This window comes from Orcinus orca, chromosome 11 (assembly GCF_937001465.1).
Source record: "Orcinus orca chromosome 11, mOrcOrc1.1, whole genome shotgun sequence".
Lineage (NCBI taxonomy): Eukaryota > Metazoa > Chordata > Mammalia > Artiodactyla > Delphinidae > Orcinus > Orcinus orca.
Genome location: NC_064569.1, coordinates 2,971,336 through 2,988,713, shown reverse-complemented (window position 1 = coordinate 2,988,713; position 17,378 = coordinate 2,971,336). Strand labels below are relative to the sequence as shown.

The 17,378-nt window shown below is 53.1% G+C and overlaps 1 protein-coding gene across 1 annotated transcript in view; it reads left to right on the top strand.

The window, feature by feature from the left end:
* LOC125960440 (uncharacterized) overlaps positions 1–9,801 on the top strand; it is a 37,809-nt gene extending 28,008 nt beyond the window's left edge. The window contains exon 5 of the mRNA XM_049694423.1: positions 9,317–9,801. Within this exon, the coding sequence (XP_049550380.1) occupies positions 9,317–9,666 (350 nt within the window). The 3' untranslated portion in view covers positions 9,667–9,801. The remainder of the gene's footprint in view (positions 1–9,316) is intronic.
* Positions 9,802–17,378: the final 7,577 nt, after the last annotated feature.

Below are 17,378 nucleotides of genomic sequence, written 5' to 3'. Positions count from 1 at the left end.
ATGCTGCAAACTACAGAGCCCACATGCCCTGGAGCCCACGCGCCACAACTAGAGAGAGAAAAACCTGCACACCACAACTAGAGAGAAGCCCGAGCGCCATAATGAAAGATCCCGCGTGCTGCAGCAAAGATTCTGCATGCTGCAAATAAGACACGACGCGGCCAAAGAAATAAGGAAAATAAATAAATATTTTTTACGAAGGGCTTCCCTGGTGGCGCAGTGGTTGAGAGTCCGCCTGCCAATGCAGGGGACATGGGTTTGTGCCCCGGTCCGGGAGGATCCCACATGCCCCGGAGCGGCTGGGCCCGTGAGCCATGGCCGCTGAGCCTGCGCGTCTGGAGCCTGTGCTCCGTAATGGGAGAGGCCACCACAGTGAGAGGCCCACATATCGCAAAAAAAAAAAAAAAAAAAAAAAAAAAAAGGAAAAGAAGAGGAATATTCTGAGAATAACAACAAAAAAAGAACTCTTAGAAATTAAAAATATGAAAAATATAAATTTTTTAAACTCAACTTGAAAAGTTAGAAAAAGAGGTTTGTGAAACCTCACAGAAATTAAAACAAAGAGATAGAGATGGACAATTAGATACAGAAGATAAGAAGATTAAAGAATCCTGTCAGGAGATCCAACATCCTAATAACGGGCTCCTGACAGATTGAACAAAGAAAAGCGAGGGAAAGAAATAACCAAATAAATAATAAAAAAATGTTTTTTCTAGAGCAGGAGGACAAAAGTTTCTGGGTCATAAGGACTCGTCAAGTGCCCAGTATAATGAACGAGGAAAGACCCATCCTAGGGCACACCACCGTGAAGCTTGAGAACACTGGAGAGCAGAGAGAAGAATCTAAAAATTTTCAGACACGAGGTACAAAGGATAGAGAATGGAAATGGCATCGGTTATCACAACAGCCACTCTGGAAGCTAAAATTCTATACTTGGGCAGATTGTCAATCAAGTGTAAAGATATTTTCAGTTATGTAAGTAGCAAAAATTTTGCTTCCCTTGCTCACTTTCTTAGGAAGTTACTGGAAGATATGCACAACCAAATCAAAGAGTAGATCGAGGAAGAAGACACAGAATCCACAGGCCTGTGGGGAGTGTTGCTTGGTACTAACCAGAACAGAGTGGACGGAAGGAAGGGACAGAGAAAGAACAAAGCCATGAAGTGGGCGGAAGGAGAAAGCAGAGTCCGGAGGCCGCGAGAGTCCTCCCGGGCCCCAGCTCTTCCCGAGACCCGGCTTTCGTGCTGTAGCTGGCCTTGTGAGACACTCGACATCCTTGTAATAAATTCATCTTCCTGCTTAAGCAGTTCACATTGGATTTCAGTCACTTGCAACCAAAATGTTCCGCCTGATACATTTGCTCCTCAAAGAGTTAGAACCAGCAGCATCAATGTCACCTGGGAGCTTGCTAGAAATGCAGGCTTTCAGGCCTCCCTGAGACCTATTCAGCTGAATCTGCATTTTAACAAGATTCCCAGGTGACTTATATGCACATTCACGTCAGAGAAGCACTGTCCTAATAGATCAGCCTTGCGAGGTTGGGTGCCGGGTGGATTAAAGATACTGTCTAAAATACCTGGCCGCATAGCCAGTCCTCTGCAAGGTGTTCTGTAGATGATGACGGGGAGGATGCTGGTGGAGCTGGGACTGCTTTGGGGTGACCATCTCGGGAAGCATTCCTGGGACCATGGCACATGGTGCTCGGGACCAAATTACAAAGACAGGCGCACAGCAGAGAAGGCAGAGAGCATGTTTATAACAGGAAACAGGTGGTGGCTCTACTCCAGGAACCTGTCAGGTTAGTCAGGCCAGGTGTTGACGTGGGAAACCATGAGGAACACCACCTCTCAGGTGTGGCTGTGAGTGAGGGAGCCTGGGATGATGCCTGGCAGGATGGGCTGGGGAGGGGGGTGAGGCTGAACTAGGGCCACCTTCTCAGCAGAGCGGGTGTCCTGCCCCAGCACTCGGGCGCGGGTAGGGTTGGAATCGCATCCCACTCTTGGCAGGAGCAGGGCTGCCTGCACCACAGTTTTCCTGGCTCTGGTCCTCTTGGCTTTCAGCCACCTTCTTTGTGCTGAGGGTTCCGTTGACTTTCCAACGCTGAACAAATTTGAATAAAAGCTGGGATTTTAAAGATTTTTAAAGGAAAAGGAGATGTGTCTGTAGGAAGCTAGTGTCCCATCTCAGCCCTCAGGTTGTGTGGATAGAGGACGTCCTCCCAGGTCTGTACCTCCCCAGGAGTTATTGGTCACTGTTTTCTAACCGTCCACCAACTGGATGGCCCTGTACTCAGTCCTTGACCGTCTCTACGGGAGAAGTGCCCAGTCCTCCAAGAGTTTGCAGAGCCCCCAGTCCTTTAAAACACCTGTGGGAATCTCGTCCCATCTGGAAACAACAAACTCCACCATCAGCAAAAGGCTGTCCTGTGAAGGCCAACTGTAGTCACCACCTCTGTAAAGCTCTGACACTTAAGAGCCTCAAACAGCCACAGACACTTAACTACGTAAACTCTGTGCACCAGGACTTTCCTAAGCACAGCAGCCTTGTGACCTGAAATACCATCTCAATCCCCATTTTCCAGACGAGGAAGCTGAGGCATACAGGGATGAAATGAGGTCATGTAGCTCACGCGTGGCCTCACTGGGACTCCAACCCAGGCAGTCTGGCTCCAGAGCCCCTGCTACTCAGCCTCTGTACTTGAGCCCCGGGCACCGGTGCCCTGGTGGGCAGGGATCCGCGACAGCTCCGGTCCCTTTCCGGCCTTTATGTTGTCAGCCAACCAAGCCGGGGACAGTGCAGTGAGGGGTGGGAGCAGAGGCACTGGAGGTGAAAGATCTGAATCCAACTTGGGCGCTGCCACTTGGAGAGGAAGGGCCCTGGTGCTGATGAGCAGAGGCCCGTCCTGACCGGGGCTCTCCAGGCCTGTTGTCCCCGCTTGCCCGTGTCACCTAGGCCAGTCTCCGTCCCTTGCTGGCTTTCAGTTTCCTTGCATGTAAATGGACCAGTCGATCCCAGGGGTTCGGTCCACACGGTGCGCACGGAGGGGTCACTACACACACGGAGGTGCGTCCAGGTGCAGTGCTGAAGGGCATGGAGACCAGTGAGCACAGACCTCACCTTTGCCGGTGCTCTTCATTGTGTAAATCCTTAGATTAAACAAGACAGTTATTATCTGGGGTTTTTGTTTGTTTGTTTGTTTTGTTTTATTTTATTTTATTTTTGGCTGTGTTGGGTCTTCGTTGCTGCACACGGGCTTTCTCTAGTTGTGGCGAGCGAGGGCTACTCTTCGTTGCGGTGTGCGGGCTTCCCATTGCAGTGGCTTTTCTTGTTGTGGAGCACGGGCTCTAGAGCGTGCGGGCTTCCGTAGTTGTGGCACATGGGCTCAGTAGTTGTGGCTCGCGGGCTCTGGAGAGCAGGCTCAGTAGTTGTGGCGCACGGGCTTCGTTGCTCCATGGCACGTGGGATCTTCCTGGACCAGGGCTTGAACGCATGTCCCCTGCATTGGCAGGCGGATTCTTAACCACTGAGCCACCAGGAAAGTCCCCATCTGGTTGTTTACAATGAGGGAAATGATATTTGAACGTGGAAGGTCGCTCGGATCAGTCGGAGACACGTAGTGTTAGGCCTCAGATAGACCCTGGCTCGGCTCTGTGCCGCTGGCTCTCCTCCCGCCCTGGACATCGCTGTGACCGAGAGCTGCGAGGTCCAGCCCTAGTTCCTGCTCCTTTATCCACCCCCAGCCTCCCCCATCCCAACAGGCACAGAACCAGTGCTGCCCAGGGACGGGCATCGGCCCCTCTGGCATCTCCTCTCTGGCCCGAAGCGCAGTGCAGGGCATGACTGCTCAGCCGCAAAACTGCCCCGTGCACCATGACTCATGACCCATCCAGTCGCTGACGCCAAGCCTCTCGCCCGTCCAGTAAGTACTGGTGAGCCGGAAGCTTGTGGCTGAAGAGAAGGTCAGGCTGGCGGCCAAGAGGAGGGACAGTGGGCTTAGCCTCCCCCCCCACGGGTCCCGCCCAGCAGCCAGCACCTGCCCTGTATGCAGTAGGAGCTCCGCACAGCCTCACTGCTGGATCAGCTGCTCCCAACACAGCCGAGGGACGCGGTTGCCCGGCAGGAACACAGGATGTGGGTCCAGTGCTTACAGGAAGAGACTTCTGCTCCCCTAGGCAAGCAGCCCACGCTGGGGCTACAAGAACCGCAGCCCCGGAAACCGCCTCTTTACAGGACCCCGTGTTATCACCCTGACTTCCGCAACCTGGCCCAAGAACGTCCTGTTCTGCACCCTGAATGAGGGGAGGGGAAGAGGCACTTCCTCGCCGTGGTGTAAGAGAGCAGAACGTCTAGACATCGCTGGTGTGAACTCGGCCAGCCCATCTTCCTTGGCAGGGCCCACGTTGACGGTCTTCCCGTGCTGGCCACGCTCTTCCGTGGCATAACCTCCTCCCAAAGCCACAGTCAGGAGAGACAGACACCTCCTTGAGTTCCCAGGAACCAAGGCCATATTGCCCCATGTAGGACGTCGTCCCCAGCATCTACTTGACCTCACAGGTTGTTGACCGGGTGCAGGACCACCTAGCTGGTCATCCTTTCCCCATCTCTCTCTTGCACCGTGTCCACATTACCAAGTTCTGGCCATTGAGAAGTTAGCAGCAGTGACTGTGCCCTTAAAAGGAAGGCCCGTGCCTTCCCTCCCCGTCTTTCCTTGACCTTGTGGGGAGCCATGCTCACCCGTGGGCACAAGGCAGACGTCCTTAGGGAAGAGCTACAAGCACGGGGAGCCTGGGTCCCCAACACCGCGGAGCCACCGTATTATCCCTGGGCTGCTTGCACTGACACCGCTACACACGGAGAGAAATAAACTATCGTCTTGCCTAAGCCTCTATTCTCTGGGGTCTGGTTACAGCAGCCAAACATGTGTCCTGACTGACACAACCCCCGTTGGGCTGTCAGGCCAGTCACAACTTCCCCTGCTCTGAGATCGCCCCCCCCCGCCCCCCATCCGCTCACCAGGAGGCAGCCCAGTGAGATCGTATCTACAGGATTATCACAGTGGCCCGTGCGTGCCTGGGTCCTCTGACTGAGGCTGCGTGGACTCAGCCTCCCACCAGGGCAGGGCCAATCAGATTCTCTCTCCCCTGCATGTGGCAATGAGATCACTGTTGCTATGCAGCCTCTGCTGATGACCGGAACCACGCAGAGTGAGGCACAGGGAAGGAAGCCGCCGGGGGCGGCAGGTGTCCTGGTTTCTGCTTCCAGTGACGGGCCCCCCGATCACGCTGCCTGTGGTTTCTGGGAATGACCCCCTGCCGCCTGTAGTGAATCCCCCTCCTGGTCTTCGACGCTTCAGGTTCGTTTCTGTCCTGTAACCAGAAGCGCCAGAGTCTCCTCTGCCCCTTATAAAAATCTGGGTATCCTTGTAAAATGGGGGCCCCCGCCTCTGCAGCCCCCCTACTCCCCTCACTTGGGATGCTTTCATCATTGCGACGCTAGACGTGTCAGAGGCGAACTAAATGGATGGATAGATTGATCGCCTGATTGGCTAGCAGACCAGTCCATGGACTGTCCAAGGGATGCTGCTGGGAGGCCTCATGGAATCGCAGAATTGGGGTGAAAGGGACAAGAGGCACCAGGCCAAGTGTGGCCACGGAGGTGGTGATGCACCCAAAGCCACGCAGTCCAGTGGCTGAGCCTGGATGGGACCCTGGCCCTGGCCCCAGGGTTCCTCCTCACACCCCCTCCCCTGCCCCCCAGGCTGGCCTGATTTGGGTGCTCTGAGCCACCCACCTGCTGATGAGCAAACCCCACGATGGCTGTGTCTAACCTGCCGTTTCTGCGGCTCCTAGGAAAATGCGAACAGATCCTTTTCTCTTGTTTCTGGGTCATTCTCTCTACTTCTAAATCTCATCATGTAAGAGTAAATGGCTTTTCTTCCGACGAAGGAATAGTGAGTGTCTCCACTGCGTGCCACGCGGCACTTTCCAAGGCGCTGTCTCATTTAAACCCTGCAAGTTGGGGGGAGGGCTAAATTGGGAGTGTGGGATTAACACATACACACCACTATATATAAAACAGATAAAAAACAAGGACCTGTACAGCACAGGGAGCTCTGCTCAGTATCTTGTAATAACCTATAAGAGCAAAGAATCTGAGAAAGAATAGATATATAAATTGGAATCTCTTTGCCGTACACCTGAAACTAACACAATGTTATAAATCGGCTATACTTCAATTAAAAAAAAACCCTACAAGAACCCATCTTCCAGAAGAGGAAAATGAGGTTGAGGGAGGAGAAGCAACTCGCCCGAGACGTGCGGCTGGGGAGATGGTACCAGGGAGGGAGTCGGTGGTCTAGCGGGAATGGCGGGTCTTTGATGGCGGGTCGTACTCCTCCTGAAGACCCATCCCCTTCCGTCTTTCTGCCTTTGCTTTCCAGCCTTCTCCAGGGGCACCTGCTCAGCAGAGCTGGGCTGTGGGCCCCAGGGCGGGTGGCGGGGGAGGTGTGCCTGTGTCCGCAGGAGCCTTGGCAGGTGGCCCTGTTCTCTGGCCACGTGCTGCCCTCTCACCTCCTCCCCCAGTCCTTGCCTCTGCCCGCGTTTCCCACTCACCCACGGCCGCCCTCCCCCTCCATCCCCAGACGTCCTGTAACACCGGGGTCCTGACCGATCCCCACGTCCCCCTTATCCTCTACTCCCTACCCCGCAGGCGCCCGAGAGCTGCCTTCTTCTGGGAGGCCCTGAGTCAGCTCGCTTTTTCCTCAGACGGGGAGACGGAGGCCTCGGGCCTCAGGGCAGAGCCTGCCTGCTCTTTCCGGGCTGAGTTTGCACCCAGAGCTGAGTCTATCTCTAGCTCAGGTTCCTCGGGGCCTGAGGGCAGGACTGTGTCTTCACACGCCGGGTGGCATGCAGTGGCAGCGCCCTGAGAACAGCACAGCTCTCAGGCAAAGATGAGGAAGCTGCCTAGCTCGGCAGGCTGTGGTCCAGCCCCAGGTCTTGACCTCTCCCGCTCACATGCTCACGCCCCTGACGTTACCACAGAGGCCAAGCGACCCCAGGGAGGTTCTCTGAAGAATCGGGTGAGCAGTGGTGTGAACGTGCAAAAGGGGTGTGCGTGTGTGTGTGTGTGTGTGTGTGTGTGTGTGTGTGTGTGTGTGTGTGTGTGTGTGTGTGCACGCACGGAGGAACCCTTTCTGGTTTCACTGTGATGGTAGAAATGACAATCTATAGTTCTCTCTCACTTTAGTGAGTGATTCTCAAAGGAGAGACGCAGGCCCCACTTGGAAGGCACATCGGAATCTCAGGTGATAGAGTGAACGTGGGAACTTATTATGTTTATCAAAAGGAGCGTGATTTTTTAAAAGGACTGATCCTGCCCTTTCAAAAGCTATACCTGTCTCCTGTTCTTTTTTCTACTTGAAGAAACCCCACCTACCCTTCAGAGCCCAGCTCAACTGGGAAGCCCTCCTCAGCCCCGTAGGCTAAATTTATCCCTCTTTCTCAATCCTCCCAAAGCATCGGGTTCATCCCCCAGGACAGCGTGTACCATGGGGTAGTGCCGAGGGCCACGTGTGAGACTCAGCCCGTGGGCTGCGTGCTCCTGGAACACAGGAATTGTGCCCCACACAATTCCCTATACCTGCTTCAATACCCACGGATAGGCAAGAGCAGGCCCGGTTGATTGGTGTGGGTGTGGGAAGCACAGGGAAGGACAGGGCTGAAAGGTGAGGACTGCTCTCCGAGACATGGGGTATCCATCCTAGCGGGCCCCATCTGGGGTGAAGGGCTACAGAGAGCTCTTCTAATGAGATGGGCTAGAGATAAACTGGTTAAAAAAGCTGATGAGGGGGCTTCCCTGGTGGCACAGTAGTTGAGAGTCCACCTGCCGATGCAGGGGACACGAGTTCGTGCCCCGGTCCGGGAAGATCCCACATGCCGTGGAGCGGCTGGGCCCATGAGCCATGGCCGCTGAGCCTGCGCGTCCGGAGCCTGTGCTCCGCAACGGGAGAGGCCACCACAGTGAGAGGCCCAAGTAACGCAAAAAAAAAAAAAAAGCTGATGAGCATTCCTGGGACAGAGGAGTCCTCAGGAAGGTGAAGGACTGGTTCAAGGGGATTTCTGGATGTGGAAACCCAGGACCACACCACCATCCTGAGTGGCTGCCTGGCCGAGATTGAAGCAAAGTCCTACAGACAGAATAGTTCCAGGAGCAGACCTGGACTTCTCCAGGAGTCGGGGCCGGAGGAGAGAGGCAGGAAACAGAGGCAGTGATGATGACCTGGTCATTGGGGTTAACTGTGTCATGCTGCATTGAGCAACTGGGTAGTGTACCTAGAAATTACTAACCTCTCTCTGGTTTGTGCCTCAAGATGCCTTGCATTCTGCTGATTAATTATGGGTTGCACTGCAGAGAAAAGAAATATGTGTAGGTTCAAGGGCCTGATCTAGGGAGGACCCGTGTCTGGATCCTTGGGTGGTAGCAGCACAGAGTTTTCAGGGATGGAATGTCGGAAAAGCATCCGTATGCGTGCTCTCTTCAGGACAGTGGAAATGTATGCTCTGGTCTAGGGCAAATGACAGCGACAGTATTACAGTTTCACCAGGAAACCCACCCCCGCCCTGTCCCCAAATAGGAAGGAGGTCAAGGTGCCAAGATCAGGGGCCTCTTAACTATGACGTGGGCCTATCTCCCAACTTCTAAATTCGAAGCAAGACTTATGAACGGTGCAAGGAAACTGCATGGTACTCTCCTTCCTCATACCTTTGAGATTTGTCCCAGATGGAACACCCTTCCATACAGCAGCCTCTTCTTCACCTAATCCTAGAGATGAGAATCCCTAGTTACGCCAATAAAGGATTAAAAATCCCCAGACGCTTGCCGTCCACACTGAATGTGGCAAGTCTCTGGCACCTGCAGTGCTCAAGCTGCCTGCATTTCGTGAGGGGTTTGCTCACCCCTGCTCTTGTCCTGGGTCCCCTAACCTAGGAAAGTTGTTGTTGTGAAGCCTGGCACATGCCCAGATGGCGTCAGAAGAAAGATGCTAGGGACCAGCGTGTGCCCCGCACAGGCTCCTCCCTTGAAGTCAGAGCCCCGGCTGAGCTGAGAAACCATGTCTAACACCTGCTCCCCAAAACCCACTGCCCAGCATCCCTCTACCTCCAGACCTGTCTTCACGACAGCTGCTGAGGCTCGTGTCCCGGCCAAAGCACAGTTCACCTCCCCTTCCCTCCTGGGCGTGTAATGAAGGGGTGTCTGTGAAGCCCTCAAGCTCTTCAGAATGAAAGGACCAGCCTGGCCCCTGTGCTTTTTCTCCCAGGTCCCGGAGTCTCCAAGGAGGTGACTGCAGGCGGAGGCTTGCAGGGTGTCCCTGCCCGCCCATGGTGTCGGCGTGTTCTCTGTCCCCTGCTCGCACCCTGGGATGTTCTGATTTCCTCACCCCAGCTCTCTGTTGAGCCGCAGAAGTTGGGCAACTGCCCTGGGTCCTCGGAACTGGCTTCTGCTTCACAAGTTGATCTGAAGCTACTGCTGTCCAGAGGCCTCAGTCCCTACCGAGCCTGGCTGTCCCTGACGGTGGCTTCTCCTCTGGGTGCCGCGGGTCAAAGACCCCCACGTGGAGGCAGCGCCGTGCTCTGGGCAAGAGTGCAGGCTCCGGGTCACCCTTTCTGAGTGTAAACCTGGCTCTGCCGTGGGCTAGTGGCCTTGACCTTTACCCCCTGTAAAACGAGGTCCCAAAGATTCCTCTCTTACAGAGATGTTGGGAGGTTTAAATGAGATAATTTTAAAGTGTTTAGCCTTGAGTAAGTACGAGCGCAGTGGTTTTCTTTTCTAAGAAATGTTGTCAATTGTAGCTCTGCAGTCACCCTATGAATTCTGGTCAGCAAGTCTTACTGGGATGACCCAGATGAGTGGCTTTTCCTGCCTGACCCAGGGCCTTTCCTGCCGCAGAGCAGTTGACTTCCTTCCTGTCCTGGGGGACAGTATATAAAGTTGTAGAAGAGCTGCCCCGAGGTCACCTGACTTGCCTCTCCAGATGGTACGTGATGTGGGTGTAGAGGTCTTACGTCACCTTCTTAAGGGTCACCTCGTTTTCCTTTGCCCAGTTTAGGTGGTTGTATCGTTTAACTTGGTCACCATTTTCAAAGTCTTTCTGGAGAGAAGAATTAGACTCTGCCACATTTTAGCAGGAGGCTCGGTCCCAGCGGGGCCCGGCCCATGCGAGTCCGAGAACTGGGGTGCGTGGAGGGATCGCAGCTGGAGCTCCCTCCCTCCCTCCCTGCCTTCCTGGGGTGAGGGCAGCTTCGTGAAGGACCCAGAGCCCGAGTCCGGTCCTCTTTTCCTGTCCAGCGCTGGGCAGAGCTGCAGGGTGCGGAGAGGAGCCACACGTAGCAGCTCTTTTCTCTTTTCTGTGCCCTTCACCGGCCCAGATCCCCGCTGCCCTTCCCACTCCCTCTCTCCCCCGACAAGAACTGTCAGGAGAGAGAACAAAGCAGGCTGGAAATGGCCCCACATCCGCTTCCTCACAGCCTCCTCGGCTTTCTCTGGCTCCCGCTTGTGGGAAGGGCTTGAATAAGAGCTGCCAGTGTCCCTTTGCAAGAGGCCTCCAAGCTCTTGGCTCAAAACCTCCAGAGCCACACTTAACGTGTTATTTGCATGTAATTTATATATTAGTGAGATTGTTCCTTCAAATGCTCCACTGACCTCTCCTGTGGTAACGTAAGAATCCTTAAAAGGGTGTGTATTTGCTCCTGGCTTCCAGGAACCTATGGTTTCTATTGGGACATTCATTCTCAGCGCTGTCATTCTGGTTGGGTAACTGAGGTAAACCCGGCCATTCATCCGGTCTATAAAATGGGAATAATAATCCCTGTCTTCTACATGGGGTTGTCATGAGGATTTTTAAAGTGAGTTAGTAGCTGTCAAATCATTTCATAAACTGTAAAGAAGAGGTCAAATTTTCAGATGTTATTTTTATTAAAATTATTCAGTGAATAATAGTACTGCCATAAAAGGTAACGTTTAGATCACCAAAAGGTAACTTTTCCAAAGGTAACTAGGGGAGAACCTGGCTTACTGATTCAGCATCAAACTGAGTAAAGGCCCCTGTGTCCCCGCCGCCACCGCGCCCCCCAGCTTTCTAGGGTGCTGGATGGCGGCACCCTATTCTGTCGACAGGCCTGTCCCAGCGTATGGGAGCGCGATGCCGAGGCTGTGCCCTGACTGTAGTGAGGTTAAAAGTCCTGGGGCAGTCGGTGTCGGGATGGGGGTAGCAGTGGGGGAGGTGTTGAGAAGGCCGTGTTATTTTAGGGCCCTAGAACATTACTGCAGGGAGGAATCTAGTGCTCAATGGTGCCCAACCCCTCCACTTTACAGATCAAGAAACAGGTTCAGAGAGGTGTGTGGCTGGCTCAAGACTCCCGCAGGCCTCGGTTAGCAGTCTGGGCTGACCCAGCGAAGGTCCAGGGGACAGCACCACGGCCAGGGGCCCACTCAGTCACAGTGCCAGAGAGCTGGGCTTGGGGGAGACAGGGGTGTCGGAGCAGAAGCTGAACTGCCTCTTACCCCGAGACGTCCCGTCTCAGTCTGCAGACAAAAAGAGGCTCTCAGCCTCCCAGGGTAGCAAAAGGCAAACACACTTGGTTCACAAGAGCCCTGGAGAAGTGACAGGAGTGGAGCTGACCACGCCTTTCTCGTCTCTGCCTCTGACCCACCGCCCTGGACTCCGGAGCCGCGGAGAAACAGGTCTCACGTCTTCCAGGCAGAGCCACGGGGGCCCCACAGACAAAAGGTCCTCGGAAAGGTCAGGCTTCTTTCTGAAAAGGGGCCCTAAACAAACCCCAGCAGGCTCATGAGCCTCACGGGGAGGGGGCCCGTAGCGTCCGGAGGGAGCAGTAGCCCAAATGGTATGTCCTGGAGGGAGGACATTTGTTCTCAGGACCATTGGGTTTAATTCAGCAAGTTCTTATTTGCGGGCCACGGTGTGTCCAGCCCCAAGCCGGGAGCTTGGGCCTGGGGAGACAGAATAAGTCTAAGACTTGGTCCCTGCTTTCAAGGAGCTTGCTGGGGTGTAAGACTCTCACGCATGAGTCAGAAGAGACAAAAGGCAGACGGTGTGTTTAAGGCCAAAGAGAAGATGCTTCGGAAGGAATGAAAACTCAGTGTGGAAGCACGTGGTTCTGAAGGGCTTCCTGGGGAAGGGAAGCCTTTACCTGGGCCCATTCCCTTTAGTTAGTAAGCGAGTTGGGGAGGGGGCGTCTTAGGACGGAGAGCGGCCTGAGCAGAGGTGGGAGTGAGCAGAGGAGCTGACCCTCTCCAGCCTCCTTTGTATGTGACTTTGAAAGGCTCAGCGCCTCTGCCCTCCAGGGTGGAGTATCAGCCCTGGAAGGTGTGGTGAAGATACCCCCTGGCTCCTGGAAGAGAGGGGCTTCTGCATTACTGCTAAGCTGCGACTGGGTTTAGAATGATTCCCTGAGCGCCGGGGTAGCAAAATAAGTTAGTCCTAAAGTGGGACCGAGAATCCGGAGCCCAGCCAGCCTCACGTGCCGTAACTTTGCAAAGCGGTCACCAGCTCGGGGTCTGGATTTAGACTTGGCTTTGAATCCTCTCTCTGAAGCCTTCAGTGACTGTGTGACCTTGTCATTACCTCTTTAAACTTCCGTCTCCTCCTCTGTAAAATGAAGATGATAAAGATAATACTTAACTCTGTTGTGAGGACTGAAGGAGGTGGGCCTTCCCAGCCCATTCACCCTCAGCCCATGGCGGCCATCGTCAGGGCTTTGTGGTCTAGTTTGCTGCCAAGGCCTGGCATTACATGGTTGACTCTCTTCTCTGATCGTTTCCCAGACCCCGCAAGCCCTGAGGAGTCCTTCCTTCCCTCGGGTGCCCTTCAGAGGCGTCTTAGTGCGGGGAGCAGATGTGGGAGGGGGAGCAGTCCCAGGGCTAATGGCAGACTGGGTGCCCTAAGAGCATCCCACAAAGAGCCCAGGAGATAGTTAGGGGACCTGGGTTCTGTAATGAAGCGCTTCGTTTTCTAGACCACAGTTTCCTCAAGTGTGAAGTGAAGAGCTGAAATTAGGCCAGTGATTCCCACTTTGTGGGATAGGGGAGGCTCCTCAGTTACAGTAGGGGCTCCTTGACACTACATGCACACTAAGCATTGCCTCTAGACCAAAGAAATCACCTTGCAAGTAGGTGCTGTGCTGTTTTCCAAGCACACAGAGATGCTGCTGTAATTTTAAAAGCACATATTAAAAGGATTATTGAATGCCCTGTAGCTTTCTATCAGCATGTAGCTTTTCATTCACGGACACTAAAAGTACGGTGACAGTTACTTGGAGGAATCCAGAGGAGTTTTTGAAGTGTTTAAGGGGTACAAGCTTGAGGAGTTTGGCTCCTACGGGATCAGATGAAGGGCGTGCTCAGCCTTTCCTGGACTGGCTCCTATTCCGGCCTGACAGACGAGCCCCCTCCCCTCCTGGCCTCGGTCCCCTTGCACAAGGAGCAGAGAGTGGAGTAGGCGGTCCTGTGGCGGTGAAGGCAAGATGGAGGGATGGGGACAGGTGAGAAGGGTGGTGTTACTGGAGGGGAGGAGGACAGCTTTTATAAGAAAACCCCGGAAAGCCTCAGGATGCTGCCCGTTTGAAGGTCTTTTTTAAAAGGTGACCTGTCACTTCCCTGCATTTGTCATTGTTTCCCACTGCACACATGTTTGCAGCACATGGGAAATGGGAGGAGTTGGAATGTCCTACAAATTCCCCTGACACCCAGTTCCCACCTTTATCCTCTAGAAAAATGCTTTGTGTTGTTTTGTTTAACTTTTCAGGAGGTCACAGACCTATTAAGAATCTGATAAAGGTTACAGACCCTTGTTCCAGAAAAAATGCAGCCACACCTACCCGTACATGGTTAATTTTCACACATAGCTTCAGCGGGTTCACCACCCCATGAATTCCCCGTGGACCCCGGGTGAGGAGATCCTGCTCTCACGTGGGTTGCTTTCAATAAGTTTACATTTACCTTCTCCTCGTTTTCCACAAATCTAAGCCCCGAAGTCCCACAAGACTTTTAATGGGACCTCGAAGCGTCCCATTTCCCAACCTGCTATTACAGGCTCCTTAAGTTTGGAAAGACATGTGAGACTCAGGCTGCGTGCTCTAAGGTGGAGCATTGCATGTGCAGACCTCACCTGGAGGCTGGGCTCTGTGGGCAGCGGGTGCAAGGTGAATGGAGCCAAGAAAGGGGCCTGGGAACAGAAACCACCCGAGAGGCAGGACCCCTCCCCCGACAGTGCTGTTTTTATACATTTCTACCCTCGAGACTGTGGGCCTGCAGCCCTGTCGTCCCAGAAATGGAAAGCTGGTCTCATCTCTGGGAAGGATCCCCAGCTCCCAGGCCCCTCCCCCACCCCAGGCGCAGCTCCTCTTTCACCTTCAGATCCTGCGTAAAGGCGCCTGTTCTGGGGCTCATCCTCCTGCCGAGACAGCCCTCTCAGCATGCTCAGTGCTGGGAGACCCCGAATGAATGAGCTCAAGTCAGGGAGCGGCTTTTCCTATCCACACAAGACATCGCTCTGAATCTAAAGGCCCAGTGGTCATTTATCAACCCAGGCCCAAGCTCGACTGGCCCAAGAACATCCATCCTTAGACTTAGTTCACATCCATCATGTGCCCCGGGATGAGTGAGGGGGCAGGAGGTCTGGAAGGGCTCAGAGGAAAACCAACCGGTCCACCAGGGAGAGTTTAGGCTGCCGGGCTTGGCGAGGGTGCCACAGTTCACACCGGACAAGGGAGGTACATTCCCCAAATACCAGGATGTTAGGCAATATTGCAAAGAATGAAATTCATTTCTATTACAGCCTTTCCTCTCCCCCACCCTAAGCTCTAGTCCCATCCTTTTCCTGAACAATGTGCTGTGCAAATGATGCATTGTTCTCCACAGTCTCACCCTGCTGGGTTCAATTCTGTCCCAGCTTTCTAGGACCCTAAACATACTTGTCTAGATATCTTTGCAAGTCGTGTAATGGTAGGAGCCCCTCGAAGGCAGATTGGCAGGGGAGGGCCCTACACATTCAGATCCGCCCACTGAATTATTTTATTCTTTGATTTTAAAAATTAACTTATCCAATAAATATTTATGGAGCGCTAATCAGGTTAGGATGATAGGATATGGAAGAACATAAAGATATACTAGGATATGGGAAAAAAGAAGACCAAATGAGATGTGGATTCTTCTTTCAAAGAACTAGCTGTCCACTGGAGAAAATAAGATGCATAAATAAATACATGTTTTTAAAATATATAAATAAATATACTCTAGCTTAGTAATTGTCGGTCACATAGCAAGTGACATTTCAGCGGGACCTTGAAGGGTGGGTAAGAGTTGGAGAGACCAAGATGAGGAGGAGATTCTGGGTGGAAGGAGTGGCCTGAAGGTGATCAGAAGCGGTGGCGGTGATGGCACATGGAAGAGCAAACAGTTCTATTTGGCAAGGACACAGGGGAGGGAGCAGAAAGGAGGCTGGAGAGCCTGGATGGACCTGGCCCTGGGGACCTTGAATGTCAGGCTTAAGAGTAGTTTGGGATTTTTAGGGGGATCACTGAAGGTTTCTGAGCGAAGGAGTTCATGATGATCATAGCTGTATCTTAGAAAGGTTAATTTGGTAGTTCTGTGGAGGCTAGCTTGGAGAAAAAGTTAAAAAAAAAAAAAAGAGAGAAGAAGAATTAAGAGTCATCTAGAAGAGACTTCTACGCATCCTCTTCCACCAAGATGCTCTGGTCAGCTAAGCCAAAAGTGACCTTGACCTCTGTTTTCATTGGTGCTCAGTCTGAACCTCTCAAGAGAACAGCAGACTCCAAGGTCCCACAAACCTGGGCTTGAATCGTTAAATCTGCTACAAATTAACTTCTCAGAGCTTTAACCACCACGTGTGGAGTGGGGATAATTAGATCCAGATTTGTTATAAAGATTAAATGAGATAAACTCGATTAAGACATTTATTAGCACAGATGCAAAGGGTAAGCAGTTAGTGAATGGTTGCTAAGATAATCATTATCACACAACTCACATTGTAGATACGTTTGTCTAGAGCTAGAATCGTCTCCCGTATGAGACTGTAAGCTGCTGGAGTGCGGGAAGCCAGGTTTTGTGTGTGTGTCTTTGGTGCTTACATAGCTTCTTATACTAAGCAGGCGATCAATGAATATGAAAGAAATAGATAACATGATGGGTGAGTAACTAGCACGTGAGCAAGGTTTTCATTAAGCTTCAGGGAATCCGTCCCATGAATGAGGACAGATATTTTCTTGCCTGAAGTGCTCTCTGTTCTCAGACATACAACCCCTGTAACTTGGCACATATGGTAAGAAATCCCTAAGATGCTGGAGGCTGGTACATCTGCGGGGGGATGAGTCTGTCCTCAAGACGGAGCATTCCTGGTTCCAGGCGCTGTTTGCGTCTCCCTGGTCCTGGTAAACATTAACCTGAAGTCACTATGGCTTCTGGGCCTGTTCCCCGTGGGCCTACGTCACATAAGGCCTCCTAAGGCCTAGCTGGATGCCTGCCTGGTCTGGGCTGGGGGCAGGCACGGGGTTAGCAAGGAGGCAGTGTGAGCTAGAAGTCGGTACAGAGCAGTGTCTGGGCCCTGGCGTCCTGGACTCCTTTCTCTGTGGCCCCAGACCTAAGGACTCGTGGGCGACCCCTTCTCCTCTGTGCTGCTCAGCCTGTTGGCCACGGCCTCCCTGGACGCTAAGCGCTCACGACCTGCACACAGCCCCACCTGCAGAGGCGGCGACTCACCAAGGGCTGCAGGGCTGTGAGGAGGGATGAGACGGGGTGCCTGCCTCTGGGGGTTTCACTCTCGTTGGACAGAGAAGGCGAAACCCAGGGCAGATACGGCACAGAGGCTAAGCGCACAGCAGCCGAGTCCAGCAGCCTGGTTCACACACGGGCTCTCTCGCGAGCTGACGCTGGGCAATCTCTAACCTACCTTTCTGCATCTTAGTTTCCTCATCTGTCAAGTAGTAATGATAGCGCTTACCTTACAGGAGGACTATCGCAGGTCAAATAGTCCACGTAAAGTTCTTAGAACAGGACCAACACACAGCGAGTACCCCTCAATTGTTTATTATTACTATTACTGAGTTAAATAATACCATCAGACCTGAAAAGCAACATATGGCAGGAAGGAGTTTTCCAGGCCATCCCTTTACAATCTAAGCTGCTTCTTCTTCTTTTTTTTTTTTTGGCAGTACACAGGCCTCTCACTGTTGTGGCCTCTCCCATTGCGGAGCACGGGCTCCAGACACACAGGCTCAGCGGCCATGGCTCACGGGCCCAGCCGCTCCGTGGCATGTGGGATCTTCCCAGACTGGGGCACGAACCCG